Source organism: Aethalodelphis obliquidens, unplaced genomic scaffold (assembly GCF_003676395.1).
Source record: "Aethalodelphis obliquidens isolate GAN/ISIS:26980383/991018 unplaced genomic scaffold, ASM367639v1 scaffold25, whole genome shotgun sequence".
In the NCBI taxonomy this organism is placed as follows: Eukaryota; Metazoa; Chordata; class Mammalia; order Artiodactyla; family Delphinidae; genus Aethalodelphis; species Aethalodelphis obliquidens.
The window spans coordinates 34,600,573-34,624,644 of NW_020837969.1; the positions used below are offsets into that span (position 1 = coordinate 34,600,573).

Here is a 24,072-nt window from a genome sequence, read left to right on the forward strand (position 1 = left end):
CGAGTTTGTATCTTTCTTAATATCCTTGAGCATATTTTTCATATTTACAATAGCTGTTTTAAGGTCCTTCTCTTCAAATTTCTTTCTCTCTGTGCTTTTCTGGAACTGTTACATTCTTTGCATTTCTAGTAATTTTTGTTTTCATGCCAGACTTTTTGACATTTTTGTGGGTGGATTTGGTTTTATTCCTTTAAAGAATGTTGTATTTTATTCCATTGTCCAAATGAGTAACTTGCAGATTAGCTGAACCCTTTAGAGGCTTGTCTTTACCCTTTGTCATGGTGGATCCAGAGCAGCCTTTATTTGGAGACTTATTTAGCTCCATTACTAAAGCATTATTACCCTTCTTTAGACTCTCTTCAATGCCCTGGTGTTAATGAAGTCTTTCCACTCTGTCTGATAAGAACACAAGCTGTTCTTAGCCCTCTGTGAGCTCTTAAAATTACTCATTCCACTACTTATTTCTGATGAATTGGACCATTTCCGTTCACGTGTGTTCAGATCAGTGCTCCAGCGAAGACCTGGGGATTCCTCTGCAGAACTCCAGAGCTGTCGCTTTGTGCAGCTTTTCTCTCTCTTTTATTCTGCTCCATAAATTCTAGCCACCTCAGCCTCACCACACTCCCTCTTCAGCTCCTCAGCTCAGCACTACTTCCAGGCACCTACTTTTACTGCTAGATCTTAGACACTGCCTCCAAGCAGTAATCTGGGCTTACCTTATTTGTTCCTTTCTCTTCTAAATCACAGTTCAGATCTGCCTATTGTACAGTGTTTGAAAACTTTTGCTTTACATATACTGTCCTATTTTCTAGTTGTTATGATCGGAGGGCAGTTTCTGTAGCAATTAATCTTTAATGAGCATAACTAGAACTAAACTGATTATTGATCCCTGTTGTTAAGAAATTTCTTTCTAGTTGCCTCAGACCTCAAGACCTAATAGTTACTGAGTTATGAAAGTGATAAGGAATTCTAGGTATTTGAGTATGACCAGGTGTGTATTTGGAGTCCCAGAACAGGATTTGTCTTCTTCCCAGCTGATCTTTTCCATGCTTCCCAAATCCCTTTTGTTGGACTTCCAATCGTGTCTGGTTGAACTGGTTTATCTCACTGCTAGATGGCTACTGCTTCTTGGAAATGCACCAACACCTGACCTGCTTCTGAATGCATCCTTCTGTTTTGAGAGGTAGTCACCATAAGCAAATTTGAAGTATGTTTTATATTACTCATATCTAATGTGCTTTAAAATATATCACTTTTCATTTCTAATACATTAAAAAATTAAAAACAGCAGTGGAGCTTTTCTGGAATAGGAGATCCAACTAATTTTTGAGAAATTTGTGTAATGATACCTTTTGGGCATATTATCCTGCTAATAAGTCTGTAGAAATTTATTCGGATTCATCGTGTTCACTATAGCCAGCGCTGTATTACATTTGCATGTATATGTAAACATGGGGAGGTGATCTGACGATAGATACTACTAAAAGTTTTTCATAAGTGAAGATTTGGGTCAAAACTCTATGGAAAGATTAAAACCCTGATTAACTTGTCTCCAAAAGACCACTTGTCCAACTCAAGGTTTGTATATTTCATTTTTTTTAATTAACTCTAAGTACTAAATTTGTCAGAGTATTTCCATAATTCCTCATATAAACATTTTTTAAAACTTGGAGATATTCTTTGCTCTTATTTATTTATTTAGTCTTTTAAAGATATGGTCAGCTCGGGCTTCCCTGGTGGTGCAGTGGTTGAGAGTCTGCCTGCCCATGCAGGGGACGGGGGTTCGTGCCCCGGTCCGGGAGGATCCCACATGCCGCGGAGCGGCTGGGCCTGTGAGCCATGGCCGCTGAGCCTGCGCATCCAGAGCCTGTGCTCCGCGATGGGAGAGACCACAGCGGTGAGAGGCCCGCATACCGGGGAAAAAAAAAAAAAAAAAAAGATATGGTCAGCTCAAAAATTTGTCCAGGAGACAAATCATCATTAAAAGCAAATGTTTTATCTCATAGAAGTATAGGTGTTTACCAAACCCATTAAATCTGACATTAAGCGAAAGCTTTGAACGGTCAAATTTAGAAAACAAAATGTATCTTCTGCATTTTGTCAGGTAGAATGAAAAATAAAGTTCAATATAAGCTCTTAGCTTTATTAACCTGATGCATGATATTTGCGGAAATCAAGAAAGTGATTGGAAACAACAAGGTACTCAAAATATGAATGTTCTAAATCATGATGAATAACGAGATAATTAAGTGATTACTCAATATTAGTACTTTTTCCTAAGCACTTCATGCATTGCTTCATTTAATCTTCACCTTATGAAGCAGGTATTATTACTATTATCCCCATTTTACTGAGGAGGAAATTCATCTTATATTTGTTAGCCAAAGCTGTAATATAGAATATCAGGATATCTCGTGGGACTAAAATCTGATTATACCAAACTAATTGTGGCACATTATTAAAAGCAGTGCCCATGAGAAAATATGTTTAGAAAACATTTAAGTTCTCCATGTTTTGTGCAATCAGTACCATCTACTACAATGTAGCATGTATTTAGATGGCTAGAGGTCTCAGTTGAGGGCCAGTGGGGCCTGAACATTTCTTTTACTTAGCCAACCTAGCACTTTTTTGTAAATTGAATTGTGTGAATTTAGTTAGGCATTTTCTGGTTAACCATAGTTTCCGCAAGCCCCTATATCATTATGCCAGGCCTCCTTACACAATAATTGCTACTTTTCTAACCCCAGAGTCTTTTGAGGTTGTGACCCACCTCCCCTCACCCCTGCCTCCCATTTAGACTGAGGTAGCCTTAAGGAGACGGGGGCAGACAGATGGGCAAGACCATACCTAGTGCTAAATTTGTACTTCAATGGTATCAATGTGGCAAAAAATGAAGTGCTTATCTAGTTTTGCTACCACAGCCTATATAAGCTGAGGTGCAAGAAATTAATTTTTTCTCTACATGAATTAAACACTCCACAAGTACCTAAGACTGTACATGTACAAAGACTGTGTTAAATATAGCCTCTCTCCTCTTAGGAGCTAACATTTAGGTGTACCATACAGAGAATAATTACCATCTAGAATCCACAGCACAAGTTTCTAAATACATATATTGTTAGCTAAGGTACCATATAAAACATTCAAAATTGAGTGGGAGAAGTACAGTTGGGACCATGCTGACATTCTCCCAGATAACAAGATATCCAAAGGACAGTGGAATAGATAAGAGGGCCCAGAAGCAGCAGCGTCCAGTGTTTATGGTAACTTGATTATACAACAGAGGAAGTGATTCAGATATTGAAGACAACAGAACTATTTCAGTAAATGGTGCTGAGGGTGTGGGCAGTGATATGTGTGATCGGGGGAGGTATGTGGTGTCTGTGGAGGGGGTGAGGTGGGTATGGTGTGTGTGCTTATGGAATGAGGGGGGGTGGGTGGTATGTGTGTGTCTGTGTATGTTCCCCACCTCAGCCCAACCAGAAAAATCAGTTTCAGGTAGATTAAAGGTAAACATTTGAGAGAGAAAATCTAAAATGTTTAGATCAAAATGTGAAGCAACATCTTAATGACCTTTGGGTAGAGAAGGCTTTCTTAAGATTTAGAAAAACAAAAACAGTGAAAGGATATATTGCTGTATATGATTACATTAATGTGAAGACTCCTCTTTTAAAAAGTTAGAAGATAATCCACAGTATGGGAGAAGATACTTTGTAGCATATTATATTACTAATAATGGATTAGTATTGTGTGTGTGCGTAAAGGAATCTTAAATTAATTAGAAAGACGACATAACAGAAAAATGGACAACAGTTGGAACAGACCATTCACAGAAAAATAAATTGCAGTGATCCATAAATATATATGAGGAGATACTTAGCCTCCAGTAATCAAGGATATTCAGATTAAACACACAGTGAGATATCATTTCACGTATGTCTCATTGGCCAGAATTTGAAAGAGTGATAATACCAAATGCTGGCAAGGATTTTAGAGCAGTGAGCACTCTTCCACCCCATGCATGTGAGTGTCGGTGGTATTACCACTTTGGAAGACAGTTGGCAATAATCAATAAAGTTGGAAAAGCCTACACCTGTGTCTCAGTTAACCCAGTCCTAGGTACGTATCTACAGAAACTCTTGCCATTTTACAAGGAGGGGATTGTTCATAGCAACATTATGTTAGATCAAAATAAAACAACCTAAATGGCCCTTAATAAGAGATTGGAAAGGTTTCATATATTCATATAGTAGAAAACTATGTAACAGTGAAAAGCAAGTAACTAGAGTTACAATTTTTAACCTGAATGACTCTCACAAAAGGTAATGTTTAATGAAAAAAGCAACTTGCAGAAGAATGTGCATATATGGTAACATCTTAAAGCATGCAACACAGCACTATTTTGAATAGGAACACATCCACATAGGAATCATTAAATATGGCTTAGTGGTTACCTCTGGCAAGGGGAAGAACATGCAGTCAGTGAGGAGTACCTAGCAATTCAACTATATTGACAATTTTAAAAAATTAGGTACACATATGTTTCTTGCTCTTGATAGCCTTCTGATCTCTTAATGTTTCATTACAAAATTTTTAAAACTTGATAGAACACCTGATTGCATGGGAAATTTAGAAGCAGTTGGTATTTTTCTTGAAGTCTGTGCAAGAAAAATAATAATTATAAAACCGAAAACCCCAAAATTAGTATTCACCTCATAATATTTTAAACCTTCACCACAATAATAAAATTTTGGTTTTTTTGTTTTTCACATTTAGAAATGTAAAAGATTTAATTACGGTTACACAATGGAATGTAAATATTGTCCACCTTGACCCTGTAAGAATACAGATGAAAGAATTTGGGGTGTAAAAGTGGAGAGAGGAGAGCCCAAGGGAAATAGGGATAGAGCCATCATGCTGCTCTTAGAGAGAAGTGGAAAAGGGCTACCTAATACCCAAGAAGCAGGAAATAATGTTGTTAGCCTGCTCTTAAAACTACTGGGACAACAAATAAGATGCAGATAAAAAGCCATACAAATGTACTGGGCAGGTGGAATGGAGCAGTCACATTTGCTAGTCCTCATCTCTCACAGCAGAAAATCAATAGAGAATTTTACAATCTATTATCACAGCACATTGTTTAGGGATATGATGCAAATTAACTACCCCAAGAAACAGTAAATGTTAAAAAGTGGTTTCTTTTGGAAAATGGTATTGGAGGAGTTGGGAAGAAGTGAATCAAAGAAGCTAATTATGTGGACATACCACTTTAGTAATTTTGAAATATTTGAATCACATTTCCAGTATAGATCCTTCATTGATTTTACCCACCTGAGATCTGTTTCTATTTGAAATATTGAAATGTTAATTGCTTTTTAAGGGTGTGGGAGCCATATCTGTTTCACATTTTAGATCTCATTTTAAACGCTTTGGATGTAAGGAGTGTTGAGTAGTGTCTTGAGAAGGTTAGGGGGTTTCACTCACTTTAGAGGGGTTTACACATTGCCTGTCAGTGAAAGTTTTGAAAATTCAGTCCCACATGTCAAATTTGAGAGAGTAGATGATATTCTGAGTCACACTTACTGAAAATAGAGTTTATAATGGCACTGCAGGCAGAATTCTTTGTTATTGTATAACACTGGGAACAGCGACACTGTAATTAAGAGATAATAAAAGTGGAATATTTTTTCCCCAGAAGACAGTGTCTCCTCCTATTAGAGAAAGACTCTTTAAGTGGAGGCAAAGCAAAGCAATTATTTTAAAACTAGGCGAAGTTCCCCCTCCTTGCCACTTTGCTGTTCTGTGGCAGCAGGGTTGTATAATGAAGCCCTTTGACACATGGCCAAAGAGCAATGCCATGAGGGTGGCCATTTGAGTCCTCAAGTAGGAGTTTGGTGGCGGTCTAGTTCTGGTGGCATTTTATCTGTGTTCGATGAGGAGTGCCTCTTCACAATTCTACATTTAGACTAAATAAGTTTTAGGTTTTTAAGTTCCATTTTGATGGCTCTTGTCTTTCATTTAAAATCCACCCTTTCCTTCATTAGTGTTGGTTAAAAGAGGTCACCCACTGTTCTCAGAAGCAATACTTTTGACAAGGAATGTGGAATAGAAACTATAATTTTTTAGCACCAAAAAAACTCTGTTCAGAATCTGAATATTTCTTTCTGAAAGAAGAATGCACAGTTTTCACTACATCTGATTTTTAGAAATTATTCTGTTTGTACTGTTGACTCATTCTATTTATATTTTCAGTATAGTTAAAATTTAGGAGAAAGAAGAAAATAATCTTCATTTCTCTATGTTTGTTTATTACAGTTTATCAAAGTCTTCAGTAACCTGATGTAAATTTGAAATTAAAAATGCAATACTGGTTTCCTAAAGGAAATAATTATGGTGATGGAAATTTATGTACCAAAATTTTATCACTGGATAGTACAGAATTAAGAATTTGAGCTTTGAAACTAGATAGATCATTGATTCATTTTAGAAATTTTTTTTTCTTTTTTGGACAAGAAAGTAGAATTTATTGGTGGGCAAGTAGGGAGGGGACAGTGCCAAGGCTCTCGCGAGTACAGGGCCCGCCATGTGTCCAGGGGCCACAATTAGGGATGTATTTGACTTCACAGCCATCTGGGATGGGCCTCTTTTCTGCCACCATGCTTTCAAATTCATCCTCATTAAACTTAGTAAATCCCCCCTTCTTGGAGATGTGGATCTTCTGGCAGCCAGGGAACTTGAACTTGGCCCTGAGGAGGGCCTCAGTCACATGCTCCTTGTTCTGCAGCTTGGTGCAGATGGACACCATGACTTGGCCAATGTGGGCCCTGGCCATTGCACCCTGGGGCTTTCCAAAGGCACCTCACATACCTGTCTGGAGCCTCAACTGGGGACAGTATACCAGTCACGAATGTCCACTGGAAAGGGCTGAATCCAACATCCCTTAGGGCAACCCATAGTGGCAACAGGCTCATACACTACACTACCAAGGAGCCTGTTGTTTGCAGCCACTGCACACCAGGCCCCCATGGGGAAAAGAGCACAGTCGGCTTAATTGGCTGCAAAGTAGAAATTCTTTCGAGCACCAGCTGTGTGCCAGTCCATTCACTCTTGATGGGAAATAAGGAGAGGGAGGGGATATACCTGAACAGGTGTCATTCAGCTGAAAGCTGAATTGCAAAAGGAAGTTCATAACATCTTTGGATACAAATGGCATATATGAGTATTCCAGTGAGGGAAATAGGTAATGCAAAAGCCTCAAAGGTGAGAATGCCACCTTAAGGTGCTTATTAGCACAGTGTCTGGCACATAGAAAGAACCTAATTGTTATTTAAGAACTTAATTATTATTTTAGGTAATATTAGCAGCAGCAGCAGCATTATTGCCATCATCATCTTGGAAACAGCTGAATGACCAGCAAGAGCAATACAGTGTCACTCTTGCAGTCATTTTTAAAATGACATATGATATATAAGTAGAAATGTTTAAAGGAAACAAGTATGATATCCCAATTTTGTGGCAGATGTGTGCGTAGTAAAATGATTAGGAGCTTATATACTGAAATGCTCTCTGGTGGTTAGACTGGTGATTTTACATATTTTTTCTATGTGTGTTTTTTTCTGTTATTTTCCATATTTTTTATTTACTTTGAAATTTTTTGCCATTGACACTGGATGAATATAACTTACATTATCAGGGAAAATCAGTGTTTTATGTTAAACATTTGTTATTTAAAATATAACATCAATGCAATAGAATATTTAAAGGCCTAATGAAATATAATGATGTCTAAAATATAGTAAAATGTTTTCAAAATAAAGACAAATGGAAAAAGGTATAACAAACACTTAAGCATGATTACCAATAAAAATTGACTGTTAAATAACAAAAAATGCAATAAAATAAATTTAAAAGATATAATTGGCTTTATTAAACCATCAGTCAATTGGGCAGCATCCCACCTTGCAAGCAGAGAGGAGCTTGGAGGAGCCGTACAAAGTCAAGGCTTTTATAGGCAGGAGAGAAGGGAAAAGGGGAGAGTGGTCACCTCATCTTCTTCTGGGGTATGGAAAGGGCCTGTGTAGCAGATTTCCTCATTGCTGCTGACAAGAAACTTCCAGACTAGTTGGTTAAGACCATTCCTGGAGGAGGTTGTACTGCAATTACTGCAATTAGGTTAGTTATTAAGCCTCGGTCTGGTGAGGTGGGCTGAGCACAAGTGACTCCATTTGGGGCCTATTGTCTCTTTTTTAAGATGACTTATGATAAGGTGGTGGGTATTAAACCTCCCTTTTAAAAATCTGCTAATGGCTGTTGTGGTACTGTTCTTACCATAAATAAATTGGGGATGGGGATCGTTGACAAATGTTTCATGTTGTTTTAGCAGCACTTAGTAATTTGTATCAAGGCTGCTTGTTGCAGTCCTCTTAGGAATGCAGTCCTGGTTACAAGGTGGGAAGTCCCAAGGTGGGAAGGGGTGAAGCTCTTCCAAGCACTGGCAGTCTAAACAAATGGAAGACGTTGGCCTGACATGGAAAAGCTGAGTTACACACATGGTGGCATCACTTCAGATGCAGTTCATGGCAGTGGGCTGTTTTCTGGCATCTGTGTCAGCGGTCTTGTAGGAAGGGTTGGGAACCGTGTTTTAGAAAGGGGAGCTGGCAGTCTCTCCTGAAGCTCCTAAGTTTGGGGTAAAACAGTCAGACTGCTGTCATCTTCCCTGAGAACAGCCTCTGTCTGCAGGCTGCTCTTCCTTGCCACTAGGAGTTATTTTTGTTGACCTGTAGTAGCTTTTGCCCAGGGGCGTGTTAAAGGTGCCAATGGGGCTTGGGCTATTTTACAGTTAAGGTAGCCTACTTGAATTCTATTTGTAGAAATGCATGCTCAGCAGCATCTTAGACTCTAAAGTTTATTGGTCATAAGGTGCTTGTGAAGTTGAACAAACTTGATTTGGTGTCACTTGATGAGCCAGATTCAGGCTTATCTGATTTAGCAGTTACCTGCGTTCCTCAGATAGACTGTAATAATTTACCCTTACATTTTATTTTAGTATGTTGCTCTCTGTAAGTTTGATAATGAATCCTGTAAATTGCTCAAAAAATTATGAAAAAACATAGTATGCTTGATTTTCTTGGAGTTCAGTGTTCATACCTTTCACATATAATGAAGTTATTGAACTTCAGTAACATTTTGCTATTGTCCAACTTTTTAAGGTGGTTATTAAAATAGCAAGTTCTCCAGCATCTTCCTTCACTTTATGAGAATTATGAGCATGGTGACTATGGTTAATAACACTGTATTACATAATTGAAAGTTGCTAAGAGGATAGATCTTAAAAGTCCTCATCACAAGAAAAAAACTGCGGTAATGTATGGTGATAGATGTTAAGTACACTTACAGTGGTCACCATTTTGCAGTATAGACAAATATTGAATCATGTTGTACACCTGAAACTAACATAATGTTACATGTCATTATATGTCAGTTTTTTAAAAAAAGAATTATGGGATGCTGTTTGTTTCCTAGAATTTAAAGTCCCTTTCCACAGATGTCCATTCTTTAATAATTATTGAAAACCCATAGCAATTTGTCAAGCTATGTTTGTTCCTTATGAGCCTGGGTCTTTACTGATATCCTATTTCCATATCCAACATCCTCTTGTTGAAATAATCTGTATGAAAATTTTGTCCTGCCTCTTCTTTGCTCTTTAACCAACCTGAGTTTTCAAATGTATTTCACCTAAATGATGGAGACACTTTTTAAAAAAATTATCTTCAATGTTTGTTGAGTTGCCTCATCTACATGCCTATTTAGGACATCTGATGCTTTTCTTCTTTTTCGAGTTTTTAATCTGTTCTCTGGACACAGTAACAAATAGTACTTGCTTGGAGATTCCATTCTAGTATAGGGGGAGCTCAATAATAAATAGGTGGTATTTCAGGTGACTGTTAAGTGATCCAGAGAAAAATAAGGCAAGGTGAGGAGAGGAAGCCCTGGGGGATGTGACATCTGAGCAGCGACCTGATTGAAGTGAAGGGGCAGAGGTCATGCTGGTATCTGGGAAAGCAGCAGCGAAGAAAATGTGCGGGATGTTCATCTGTCAAAATGCTAAAAAAGTTTATATGACTCTAGTATTTGTTTTTCCTGAAAAAAATAGCTGTATATTCTGGGTTATTTTTGTCTTTCTCGCTGCCTGCACACTTTTCCCGTAACCTTAGCTCATGATGATATGTTCTTATTATGTCCTGCCCTCTTCTCCAACCTCAGCACAAGTCCTTTACATTCTCCCTGTGCTTCTAGCAATGGCTAGCTGTGAAACCATCTCCTAGCTGAGTGGAGGAACGTATTTGTTTACAAGTTGGGTTTGTACATTTTTATGGCTTATTACTTGGGTAAAAATTTCTCCATCAGCTTTTGTTCCTCCTCCCACTGTTCACTTTTACTGTTTGCATTCATGTTTGATGTATCCAATGTCAAGACAGGACAGGACCTGGGACAAAACAGAAACAATAAATATGTTAATGAATGTGCTGTACTCCATCCTCCCCCCAATTAAATTAAGGGTGAAAGGTTACCCCTTTTCTATTAAAATGCATCAGGAATGTCTGGGGCCGGGGTGGGGGTTCTTCTCAAAATATTGACTTTAACAAAGAAAAATTTCTGAATACATGAATGATGTTTAAAAAGTAAGTCTTTGTGTTTTAGCATGGAAATTGGATGCATTTTCTTTTAGAAGACAGTATCTCTAACAATAAAAAATACACTTTTAAAAGATTCACATGTATTAACTCATCTGATTTTCAGAATAACCCTATGAGGTGTAGGTAGCATTTTATTATTGTTTTACAGAGACAGTAAGTGACACATGGGGAGGCTGACTTGCCCAAGGTCACTCAGGTGAAACCAGAATTTCAAATCATGTGCTCTCTGTGGAAAATACTATGTTGGCTTTTGTCCAGAGGCCATCCTGATAAAGGATGGTGGTGATCAGTATTATGAGTCTTCTGTAATTGAGATCCATGTTTTGATTCAGTGTCTTAGTCCAGATATACTGTAGAGAAGGTGGAGGGCCAAAGAAAACCCCCCTTTTCTATCTGCTGAAAACGAAATCCTCATTTAGAACCTTCTCTGACTTGTAAACCCTACACATGGGTAGAATTAGTGACTTCCTCCTCTCTTTACCTGCTTGAAACCTCCACTGTGGTTGCTTTTGGTTAGTGCCATGCTACCGGTAATTTGGTTTATACAACTTATCACTGTTAATGTGAACTGTTTAGGGGTAGGGTTTGTGTCCTAATAACCTTTATGAAACAACACTGTAAAGTAATTATTGTATGTTGTAGTGTCATTTTATAGATTTATAACCAGAGATGTTAGGCAACTTGTTGAAAGTCAGAGAAATAGTAGACAGCAAGGTATGAATAAAATCCAAGTTTCCTGGTTCTTGGTCCAGAGTACTTTCTGCCATTCCAGAAAGATCAATTTAGGGTAAAAGTCTTGACTTCTTAAAGGAATAGAATCACATCCAGAGTGAACATCATCCTGCCAGGGGCATCCTGGGGAGCATATTCTTCCAATTCTCTCTTGTGTTTCATGTTCTGTTCTCTACCAGTGATGTAAACCTATTTCTATTATAAAAAGAAGGAAATGTTTTTCAGGGAAAAGCAATCTGTATAGGTTGTACTTCTAGTTCCTGTAAGGCTGCCCCAGTTTTTCCTTTTATAAAATAGAGTTGACTGCAGGTAACAGCTCCCAGTCGTAAAGAGAAAGATTATAAAGATTAACTGATTTTTTTTAAATGTGTAAATTGCCTTAAATGTTTCGAAGGTAAATGATTTAGAAATATAAGATAGTAATAGTACTGTTTTATTTCTACCACTCTGTTATAAACCTGGAGATAATTAACACTATGAGTTGCTTAATATTGTGTGAGTTTTCTCCCAAAGGTAACTTCTGTTGTGCGCAGCTGGGATTCCATTGCTTCAAGCAGTAATCTGAGTGTCTCAGTTACTCAGCTAAGATTTAATGGTACTTCTTATGGTGGTGCCTGAGAATATTTTATGAAAGGAAGTTAGGGATAAATATACAAGGATTACTGTTAACTTCACATAATGATTTGTAGGGAGAGCTGTCATCCATGAATTTATCTAAATCCTTTGCATACCAGTCATAGAAAGCAAACTCCCCCTGCCTCAGTGACGTAGAATTGAAGAGCTTGCTTCCTACCAAGGTAGCATATCTCTTCATTCTATAGTAGAGATACTTTAAGAATTTTGCCCAGTTTTCAGATGCTGTCACTAGGGAATTAAACTTTAGAAATGTCTTGTGCCTTTTACAAATCTCGTACAGACATGTCCCAGTTGTACAGTGTAGAAGGGCTTTTGCTGAGCACATCTTTGTTTCCAAGATTTATTTTGGAATGCCCTCGGTGGTGTTGCATTATATTTTAAATGTCTTTCTCCCATTAACATAGAGAAATTGAAGGTATTTTACATGGAGCTTATTACATCCTCACATTTCCCTTGTTTCCTAGCCTGGCAGGGCCTCCATTGTTAGCTTTCAGGCCATAACTTAAGAATTGTTTCTAATTAGTGTGTATATGGCTTACTGACCTTCTCTACCATTTGGGGAAAAAATGATATTTTTGTCACTTTACTGGGGCAATGGAAGAATATTTTTCAGGCCAACAGACAGGAAAGAAAGGTTTGTGTATTAAAAGAAAAAATAGACACTGTCCATACTATGTCTTTCTATGCTTCTTAAGTCTTTCTGATATTAAACTTGAAGAAAAGGAAAAAGTAGATAATCAGGGAACCCACAGTGTGGAGTGTTCAAAAACAGGCCAAGATTTTGATGAAAATAGAAAAATTGGAACAGTAAGATCTTAAACGCAATCTGTTCCCAGTTCGGTTCAGAAGAAATTAAAGTTGGAGAGTATAGCATGCAAATAAAAACCTTTGCATGAAGCTTATACCTTTTGGTGAATTAAAAAAACAAATATCTTTATTTTCCGGCATGTAGCCGTCATTACTCTTTACTGAATATTTCATTGCTCGGGAGTATTTCATACCTTCCTCTTTATGAAAGAAGGGTGACAGGCTGTGCTTTCATTCTCGGTTGTGCATTTAACTATTTTTTAAAGATCAGTGGTAGTAACTGAAGCCAAAATATTGTTCATTGTACTTCATATTTTTAAGAAGACTTCTTCAAATGTATAATAAAGATAAGGTCAGAATACTAATAAGAACTGGTTTATAATATTGAAGATTTAATGATAGTTTCACCACTGCTCAGGTTTGGAACAACTGCGAATTTCTGTTTTGCAGAAATGTGTCGTGTGTGTGGTGTAAAAAGTCACAGAGGCCTGTTGACTTTTTTGTTTCTTGTTTTACTTTGAATATCACCCCTATATCTCAGAGTCTACCAACTCAGTGTGGATGAGTCTAGTTTGACTGCTCTTTCCCTGCATACAAACCAGAGTAAAAGTGGCCAGTGCGATGGGGAACCTAGTGCTGCAGGTTAGTGAAGTCTCAGAGTCCACATCTGTAAAATGAAGAATATAGAAGTGGCTCCTCACAGAGTTGTGGGCTTTAGTTAACATACATCCAGTTTTGGAACAGTGCTTAAAACAGTATGTTCTCGATAAATGTTAGCTGATGCTATCACTACTGCTACAATTATTACTGCTATTAGCCTTATTACTCTGCAAAATGCTAGGTGAGCTAGGGGGCAGACACAGGATCGTGGCTCAGTTCTGAGCTGCATCGCCATGAGCAGGGGTGCTTCTGAAGGCATCAGGGAGATCAGAGAACACACCTGACTTGCATTCCCCTGCTGTCCTATCTTCTCATTCCCTGCCGTCTGTGCTTACCTCACTGGAGTAGTACGCCTGACTATTGCAAAGGATTGTCACCTGGAGAGTTTCCCCTTAATGTATCCATAGAACATGTTTCCTCCTCCGAGTTGCACTAGACAGTAGCTTTGAAATCCGTATGTAGGTAGCCCCCTCAGTAGCTTACACCACCTCTCAGAGCTGCAGATGTAGTTATAATGGAGACATCAATGTGAAATAGAGGCAGTGATGCCTAACTGAAAGGATCATTTGGATCAAACAGAACGTTTATAATGCGTGCCCAGTGCTCAGAGCACTGTAGTATAGGTGCTCAGTTAGCACTGCTGCCTTCCCCTTTCTTTCCAGTTCTTTGTCTTTATTGTGCACCTCTATCCATATTTTGGGCTTTTTCTCTCATGTGGGCGATTGTAACAGCCTCCTTCCTTGTTCTAGTTTCTCTCATCCTGTCCTCCGCTCCTATCTCCTTATCCTGCTTCAAATGAATTCTAGATTATAAAATTTGTGAATGAATTCTTCAAAAGAAAAGAAAAAATGAGAAACTGTTTTTTGGCAACACGATGGCCTACAAATTCCAAAACTCGTACATTATGAAACATCTAAAAGTGATTAAAATATTTTTAAACACCTTTTAAATGAGTGGATGAACCTGTAACAATGAAAGGGAAATGAGTACAAATCTAGGAAGTGAGCTAGCCCTGGGACTGCTAATCCCTCAGGGCATCTGTGGATCTGGGTGCCCAAGGAGTACTGGAGATAAAACTACCAGCTTTTAGCACAGAGGACAAAAAGATAGAGTATGAAGGAGCTGTGAAGCCGCCTGTGGGGTAGACTGAGAAGTTAGAGTATCAGAAGTTTCAATAGCGGAGACAATGGAGAGACAGTATTCAAACATATGATGACTGCAAGTGTTTGGAAATGATACCTGAGAAGCCCAGAGCTGGATAAACGTGAAGAAACCTGTACGTAAACAACATGAAGTAATGTCTTCATGAGAAAAGGTAATTGTCCACCTAGACTTTTTTTCAATTAATTAATTAATTTTGGGCTGCATTGGGTCTTTGTTGCTGCACACGGGCTTTCTCTAGTTGTGGCGAGCGAGAGCTACTGTTCTTTGCGGTGCTTGGGCTTCCCATTCCAGTGGCTTCTCTTGTTGTGGAGCATGGGCTCTAGGCGCGCAGGCTTCAGTAGTTGTGACACACGGGCTCAGTAGTTGTGGCTCATGGACTCTAGAGCACAGGCTCAGTAGTTGTAGTGCACGGGCTCAGTTGCTCCGTGGCATGTGGGATCTTCCCAGACCAGGGCTCGAACCCGTGTCCCCTGCATTGGCAGGCAGATTCTCAGCCACTATGCCACCAGGGAAGTCCCTAGAATTTTTTATGAAATAAAGACATTTTCATATGAAGAAAAACAGGAAAAGATTTGCCACCAAAAGACCCTCACTAAAAGAACTTCTAAGTATAGATTTCAATAAGTAGTTGAAAATGGCCTCCAAAAACAACCTGAGTTACAGAAGTAACAAATAAAGGTAATATTATAGTAAACATGAGGGAAAATCTAAGCAGACAGTGGCAATTTATACAAAATGTCTACTTCAGTAGTATTAAACAGACAAAAGTAATAGACACTGTTATCATGTAAGGTTGGAGACAGTTGATGAGTTAAAATACACCAAGATTCTTTTATTTTCAAGAAGAAGGAAAGCAGTCTTTGGACTCTGGGTATGCATGTTAAAAATAGCCGTGGAAGTGTAGTCTAGTGCACAAAACGGTATCTTTTGATCAAGTTTGGCAAACACCTTTTCACAGTAGGCGCCCAGATATTTGTTAAAATGCATCTACCTACCAACCCGCTACCACCCTTGTAGTTAGAGCCTTGCAGTAGGATACATCCAGTTTCCAGTCAGTGACTTCACTGATTCCTTCCACCATGTTCATTATGTAACTACAGTTATAGCTCTTTCCCCAGCCTTCTGTACTTAATAATGAATGTGCTATGATGTCAGATTTAACTCCCTCTACAGTTGTCATTATGAGGGACAACCCTCCTCATTCAGTGGGGTCCAGCCCTGTGTTTCACGTGGCAAGGCTCACCGAGGGTGCAAAAGCCATAGCTGCAGTGTGTGTGTGTGGCTCTAAAATCAGGGCCGCTGAGGCTGCCTCTGCAGCCTTCCCATCCTGTTTAGTGCACAGTGGTCCTTTTCTTCCCTGAATTCCACTGTAAAATGGAGGTAATACTAGTGTCTTATTTTTAGCATTGTGGTGTGCGTTAAACAACTAAGTTATAATTGACCAAAAACAAGATTAAGTTTTACATTTCTGTGGGAGCTGGAAAAATAGAGCATGGCGCACAGGGTTAATGCTCCCTGACTCAGCATTGGTCACCCACAGCTGACTTGCGATCAGAGTTTGGTTGGAGAGATCTTTGGGATCCATTTCTAGGAGGCTTAGTGTGGTAAAGATGAAGATCTGTTAAAAGTTTTTGTGAACATGTACACCAATTTGTTACCAAATTGGTGGACTAGACCCACACTGGGGTCCTAACCCGGGTGGAGACTCCTTGTCTCCGTCAAGGAGGTTCTTTTTCTGCTCGGATTCACACAGCCACTAATGAAACCAATGAAGAGCCTGGGACAGCACAGCCTTTATTCAATGGCCAAAGAATGGAAAGAAGCCAGAACTCGGTTCCCAAATCAACTTCTCAACCCAATTCAGGCAGAGACACAATGTACAGAGGAGGGTCCAGGTAAAAGGGTGGGAATTGGAAAGAGAGGGAGGAATATTCATGAATAGAGGTATGGTTTGGATCCGGACCTGATGCAACACTCCTTTTCAGTCCTTGTATGGGCTTTTCCAGTTGTTGTCATGGCAGTTGTCAACTATCCTGGTGTCAGTGGGTGTGTCGATTAGCTAATCTGGCTCAAGGTCACTGGAAGTCAAATCTTCCCCCATCTTGGGCTTAGTTGGTTCTGACCAGTTCTTCTTTTTCTCCTTGCAGCTTCCTCCTGAAACTTAGATAAGAGCAATTGGTTTGCATTTGAGGGAGGGGCAGGGTTATGATTCTGGGGCAACAACCTTGGTAACAGATTAATAGATTTCTACTTGAAAAGCAGAAAACTAGATTTGTAAATCTTTAAACTGAAGGAATCTCAAGATGCCACTAAATTAGTTTTAGGGCTTTGGGGAAAGCCTTTCAAATCCAGGACCTGTGTTCCTCCTATAGAAAACAGAAGGGTTTCTCTAAGTTCTTCTCCAGCATTAGCCAGTGCTTTGCCTTAAGTTATATGAATTATCCACATTTTAAAATGAAGCAGCTGAAGTCCTGAGAGGTTGGGAGACTGGTCGGGAGTTACCGAATTAGGGTTAGTGGGTGAGAGGAGAGGTTTGAGACAAGGTCTAGAGACCAGCTGGTCTGCCTTCCAGCAGGTACCTCCACCACACCACTGCCTCTGTCCTGCTCTGCAGCAGCTCCTGCAGCCCGGGGCCACTTCTGTGTGCCCTGCTCTCACATGGACCAGATCAGGATTTGACATCTATTGAAAAAGGCAGTCAACATTTATTTCATATATATATATATATATATATATATACACATATATGATGATCTATGGCTTTCTTTATAGTAGCCACTTGTTTTTCTTTATAAAGAAGGTTATGGCGCTTCCCTGGTGGCGCAGTGGTTAAGAATCCACCTGCCAACGCAGGGGGCAAGGGTTTGAGTCCTGGTCCGGGAAGATCCCACATGCCGCGCAGCAACTAAGGTTGTGTGCCACAACTACTGAGCCTGCGCTCTAGAGCTGCGAGCCACAACTACTGAGACCACGAGCCACAGCTACTGAAGCCCACACTCCTAGAGCCCATGCTCTACAACAGGAGAGGCCACCGCAATGAGAAGCCCCCGCGCCGCAATGAAGAGTAACCCCTGCTCGCCGCAACTAGAGAAAGCCCACGTGCAGCAACGAAGACCCAACACAGCCAAAAATAAATAAATAAAATAAATAAATTTTTTAAAAAAAGAAGATTATGGTATACATTTTTTGATCATTTATTTTTGAGTACACACTTTAAAATCTTACGTGATGGAAACAGATGGGATGAAATTTTTTTATTTCCCCTGGAAACCTACAGAGTGGATGTTTTGAGTCCTATTTTGCCAGGTGGATATCTCAGTATGGTGTTGGCAGGAGCACCCGTGTTCTGTAGGTGGCTATTCACCTACTTTCCAAGCCTAACGATTCTTCAGTCAAAGGAGATTTAAAAGATTTACTTAAGAATAATGCACTTCCTAATTTAATCAGGCATCCAGGTTAAAGACAGCCTAAAGACAGCCAAATAGTTGATAACAGAATAAGAATAAATGGCCCTTCCTGCATATTTGGTAGACATTAGAGAAATGGTATTCAGGTAATAACCTTTTCCAGTTACGGATTTTAATTTTATCAAGATTAAGAATAAATAGTAAACTGTTTTGCTAATCTGTGCTTTTACTTTAGGACAATCTGTAAAGTTTTATATAAGTCAATAGAGAAATTCTACTTTATACTCCAGGAAAATATAAATAAAGGAAATATAAGGACTTCCGGAAGAAACTTAGTTTGGAGAATTTTTATAAAGGTGCCTAATGTCTTCCTTGCACTATGCAAGGTTCTGTGAATTCTGAAGATGAAGGATATCTGTTCTCAGGTTATTCACAGTCTACTGAAAGAGGCATTTAGAAAAAAAAAAATTATGTTACAGGGCAGCATGATCTGCAGCAGAGGTATCTCAAATTGCCACAGGAGTAATAATAATTAAAGTTACAGTCCAGCTGGTGGATGTTTGGGAGAAAGGTCAAGAGGAGTCCTTTTATATTCCGGGACTTTTTTCTTATGACTCCTGGAAACTTTGACGAAGCCATGAAGGCTCTGGTTCGTGAGCCCTTAGATTAATGTGTATTTCCAATATGCCTCTTGCTTTTTCAGTCTTTTAGTCACCTCTACTGGAGCACAGACCGCAGAGCCTTGCTGCTTGGGCTCAGAGTCCTGCTTCTCCTCTTCCTAGTTATGTGACCATAAGCAGAGTACTTCTCTGTGCTTCAGTTTTATAAAAAGACAAGAGTAATAGTACCTACCTCACAGTGTTATTGTGAGGATTAAATGAGATCATACTGCCTGTTACACAGTAAGGCTCAAGAAAATTTTAGTTCTCATTATTATTAGTCTCGGTAGCAAATAAACCAGGAACATTGAAGCATAATCACCATGTTGACCTTTTAGGTTCTCCTTCGAAAAACGCAAATTTCCATCAAATAAAATTTTTCAATTTTTTTTCCCTTTCTAGCTCCAAGAGGAAAGCGAGGATGGAAGACCTTTTATGCTGTACTAAAGGGAACAGTTCTTTACTTGCAAAAGGTAAAAGTAGATACAAAAAAATGAAGCCTGTAAAACTTTATGAAGTGATAATTAGACAGGTTACCTAGAAAATACTCACTTTGTACAAAGAGGCCACATCAAACACCCAAAAGACTGTTTAATTGATATCTAAATTCTCTTTTAGATTTTTCTTTTTTGTTGCTGGTGCAAAAATTGTTTTGGAAATTATTTATATATATATGTATATATATTGCATTTTATAAATATAAAAGGTTATATACATGTATATGTGAGTGTATGTGATCAGAGGGAGTGGATGAGCTGTGTTCTAATTATATTCAATTAGAAATGTTGAATATAAGTTGATAAGTTAGACTTCATATTGTCTATTCAGGTTCAGATTGCGGTAACACTTGTTTCAATGGGTATTTATACTATAGATTAGTTTTATCCCTCATTTATTTAGTTATTTATCTTCATTTAGATCCTACCTAAATCTAGAAACACATTTTCTTTCAAGTCCTGGTATTTAACACTGCAAATGTATTCCAGTTACCTGGGTAAGTGTTTGACCATACCATTTCCTGTCAGGGTCCTTTCTTCTAATCCCCAAGTTTGGAAATTAGTTTGGTATCAAGTTTATATATTCTGACCTTTGAAGGCTAGTCCCTGGAGCTTCCGCCTCCCTACCTCTGTGTGCGTGGAGATGGGAAAGTTGTGTCTTGACTGGAATAAGTACACCACGTCCCAGGGCCCAACAGGACTCTAGCTCCCACCTCAAAGGAAAGCTTGGAAATACTTTTTCTTTTTAATGTGATAAAAAACATAATGTGAGATCTCACTCAATAAAACTTTAAGTGAATAGTACAGTATTATAAACTTTATAAGCACCGTGTTGTACAGTAGGTCTGTAGAAACTTTCCGTCTTGCATGACAAACAATACCCCATGAACAGCAGTTCTCCCATTTCCCCCTCTCCCCAGCCCCTAGCAACCACCTTTCTACTCTCTGTTTTTATAAGTTTGACTCTCTCAGATACTTCACATAAATGGCAACAAGCAGTGTTTGTCCTTCTGTGACTGGCTGATTTCACTTAACGTAAAAGGTTCATCTATGTTACAGCATATGACAGGATTTTCCTCTTTTTTATGACTGAACAATATTCCATTGTTTACTTCATTTTCTTTTTCCATTCATTCGTCCATGGACATTTATGTTGTTTCCACCTCTTGGTTATTGTGAACAATACTGCAGTGAACATGGTGTGCAGATATGTCTTTGAGATCCTGATTTCAGTTCCCAGAAGTGGAATTGCTGGATCATATGATAGTTCTACTTTAAATTTTTTGAAGAACCTCTATATTGTTTTCCACAGTGGCTGAATCATTTTAAATTTACACCAACAATGCACAGGAGTTCCAATTTCTCCAAATGCATGTCAACATGTGTTATTTTCTGGGTTGTTTTAAAAAAATATTTTTTAATAATGGCCATACTAACAGGCATGAGATGATACTTCCTTGTGATTTTGATTTACATTTTCCTGACAATTAGTGATGATGAGCATTTTTTCATATCCCTGTTGACCATATGTGTGTTGTCTGTGGAGAAATGTTTATTCAGATCCTTTGACCATTTTTTAATCAGGTTATTTGGGTTTTTTGCTATTGAGTTTAGGAATTCCTTATATATTTTGAATATTAATCCCTTATCATATATGTGGTTTTCAGGTATTTTCTCCCATTCTATAAGTGGCCTTTTCACTCTCTTGATTGTTTCCTTTGTTGTGCAGAAGCTTTTTAGTTTTACATAATCCCGTTTCTCTATTTTTGTTTTTGTTACCTGTTGTTTTGGTGTGTATCCAAGAAATCATTGCCAATGTAAATGCCAAGAAGCTTTTCCTCTGTGGTTTCTTCTAGGAGTTTCATAGTTTCAAAGCTTAAACATTTAAATCCGTGATGAGTTGACTTTTGTGTGTGGTGTATGTTAAGGATGAACTTGCGTTCTTTTTCACGTGGACATCCAGTTTTCCTAGTACTATTTGTTGAGGAGATTATCTTTTCTCGTGTTCTTTTGGGACCCTGTGGAAGATCAGTTGATGGGATTGTTTCTGGGCTGTCTATTCTGTTACATTGGACTACATGTATGTCTTTATACCACTACCATAATTTTTTGATTACTATGGCTTTGAAATATGTTTAGAAATGGAGAAGTGTGAGGATTCTAAATTTGTTATTCTTTCTCAATATCATTTGGAGCATTCAGGATCCTTTGTAGTTCCATATGAATTGTGAAGGTGAATTTTTCAATTTCTGCAAAAACTACCATTGGGATTTTGATAAGGATTACATTGAATCTGTAGGTGACTTTGGATAGTATGGGCATTTTGATAATATTAAGTCTTCCAATCCATGAACATAGGATGTCTTTCCATTTATTTGCGTCTTTAAATTCTATCAGCAGTGTTTCGTACTTTTTATTGTATAAGTTTTTCACTCCCTTTATTAAGTTTATTCCTAAAGTATTTTATTGTGTTTGATTCTGTTGTAAATGGAATTGTTTTCTTAATTTCCTTTTTGGATTGTTCATCATTAGTTTATAGAAATGCAACTGATCTTTACACGTTGACTTTTGTATCCTGCAACTTTGCTGAATTTATTTCTTAGTTCTAACAGTTCTTTTGTGTAATCTTTAGAGTTTTCTGTATTTAAGGTCATGGAATTTGTAAACAAAGATAATTTTACTTTTTCCTTTCCTATTTAGATGTCTTTAATTATTTTTTCTTCTCTGATGGCTGGGCTAGGACTTCAGTACTATGTTGAATAGAAATGCCAAGAGTGGGCATTTTTGTCTTGTTTCTTTTCTTGAAGAAAAAGCCTTCAGTTTTTCACCATTGAGTATGATGTTAGCTGTGGGCTTTTTATATATGATCTTTATTATAGTGAAGTAATTTCTTTTTATTCCTAGTTTGTAGAATGTTTTTATCATGTGAAAGGTTGTTGAATTTTTATTAAATGCTTTTTCTGCATCTATTGAGATGATCATGTGATTTGTAACATTTGTTATGTTAATGTGGTTTATCATACTAGTTAATTTTCATAAGTTGAAGCATTCTTGCATTCCAGGGGTAAATCCCAGTTGGTCATGGTATATGCACCTTTCTTTTTTTTTTTTTTTTTTTGCAGTACACGGGCCTCTCACTGCTGTGGCCTCTCCCGTTGTGGAGCACAGGCTCCGGACACGCAGGCTCAGCGGCCATGGCTCACAGGCCCAGCCGCTCCGTGGCATGTGGGATCCTCCCAGACCGGGGCATGAACCCGTGTCCCCTGCATCGGCAGGCAGACTCTCAACCACTGCGCCACCTGGGAAGCCCCTGCACCTTTCATAATATGATGTTGGATTTGGTTTGCTGATATTTCGTTGTGGATTTTTGAGTCTATATTCATCAGAGATATGGCCTGTAGTTTTCTTTTCTTGTAGTATCTTTTTCTGGTTTTGGTATCAGGCTAATGCTGGCCTCATGAAATGATTTTAAAAGTGTTCCCTCCTCTTGAATATTTTATAAGAATTTGAGACGGATTGGCGTTAATTCTTTAAGAGTTGGGTAGAATTTACTTGTGAGGCTGAATGGTCCTCGACTTTTCTTTGTTGGGAGGTTTTTGATTACTGATTTAATCTACATGCTAGTTATAGGTCTATTCTGATTTTTATTCATAATTCAGTTTTAGCAAATTGTGTTTCTAGGGATTTATCCATTTTTTCTAGATTGTCCAATTTGTTGGTGTATAATTGTACATAGTTGTTTATAATATTTTTATTTCTCTGACATTAGTTGTAATGTCTCATCTTTCATGTCTGATTTTACTTATTTGAGTCTTCTCTCTGTTTTCCTTAGTAGTCTAGTTAAAGGATTGTCAATGTTATTATTTTCAAAAAACCAACTCTTAATTTCAATGATTTTTTTCCCTCTACTGTTTTTCTGATCTCTATTTCATTTATTTCTGTACTAATCTTTATTTTTTGAGGGAAGTGAATTTTATTTGAGCTGCTGGCGTTTTGAAGATTTACTCTTTTCTTCTATTACAAATAGGTTTTTAAGACAACTAAGGAGAGATTATCACGCTTGAGGTATGATACTAAAATTAGTGTTTTCACATCTAAGACATTATTACTTGTAAGTCAGTCAAAATTACTGCTATTTAATTTTTTTTTTATTTTAGCACATAAAGATAGGTTTTTGTTTTTAGGACAAATTATCTCAAATGCTTGTTTTAAAAATGTAGTTCTTTTTTTAAAATTTATTTATTTTAGTTATTTATATTTGGCTGCACTGGGTCTTCATTGCTGCTCGTGGGCTCTCTCTTGCTGCAGCAAGCGGGGGCCACTCTTCATTGTGGTGTGCAGGCTTCTCATTGCAGTGATCTCTCCCATTGCAGAACACGGGCTCTTGGCACGCGGGCTTCCGTAGTTGTGGCACGTGAGCTCAGCAGCTGTGGCCCGCAGGCTCCAGAGCGTAGGCTCAGCAGCTGTGGCACACGGGCCCAGCTGCTCCGCAGCATGAGGGATCTTCCCAGACAAGGGCTCAAACCCACGTCCCCTGCATTGGCAGGTGGGCTCTCAGTCACTGTGCCACCAGGGAAGCCCAAAAATATAGTTCTACTTTGTACCAAACTTGAAATATTTAGCAAAAATTAGCATCATGATCAGTATTCCAGCTTACGTCTTCAGAATTTCACAGTTGATGCAAAATGTTTATTATTTTTCTTATTGTTATGTTGATATGAATCCTTTATGTATGTAAAGTCCACTTGCTAACAAGGGCTACACTGAAGCTATGTAAACTCCCTAATAATTGGATCTGTGTCCTAGCATGTGG

At 38.3% G+C, this 24,072-nt stretch overlaps 1 protein-coding gene and 1 non-coding gene across 4 annotated transcripts in view; one reads left to right on the forward strand and one right to left on the reverse strand.

Moving 5' to 3' along the window:
- PSD3 (pleckstrin and Sec7 domain containing 3) overlaps window positions 1–24,072 on the forward strand; it is a 565,935-nt gene that overhangs the window by 468,562 nt on the left and 73,301 nt on the right. For all 3 annotated transcript variants that reach the window (XM_027122996.1, XM_027122997.1, XM_027122998.1), the window contains one exon: window positions 19,165–19,235. In XM_027122996.1, coding sequence (XP_026978797.1) covers window positions 19,165–19,235 — 71 coding nt within the window. The remainder of the gene's footprint in view (window positions 1–19,164; window positions 19,236–24,072) is intronic.
- LOC113629002 (small nucleolar RNA SNORA70) lies at window positions 6,923–7,061 on the reverse strand. The gene has a single exon (XR_003436326.1). It is a non-coding gene; the product is annotated as a small nucleolar RNA SNORA70 (small nucleolar RNA).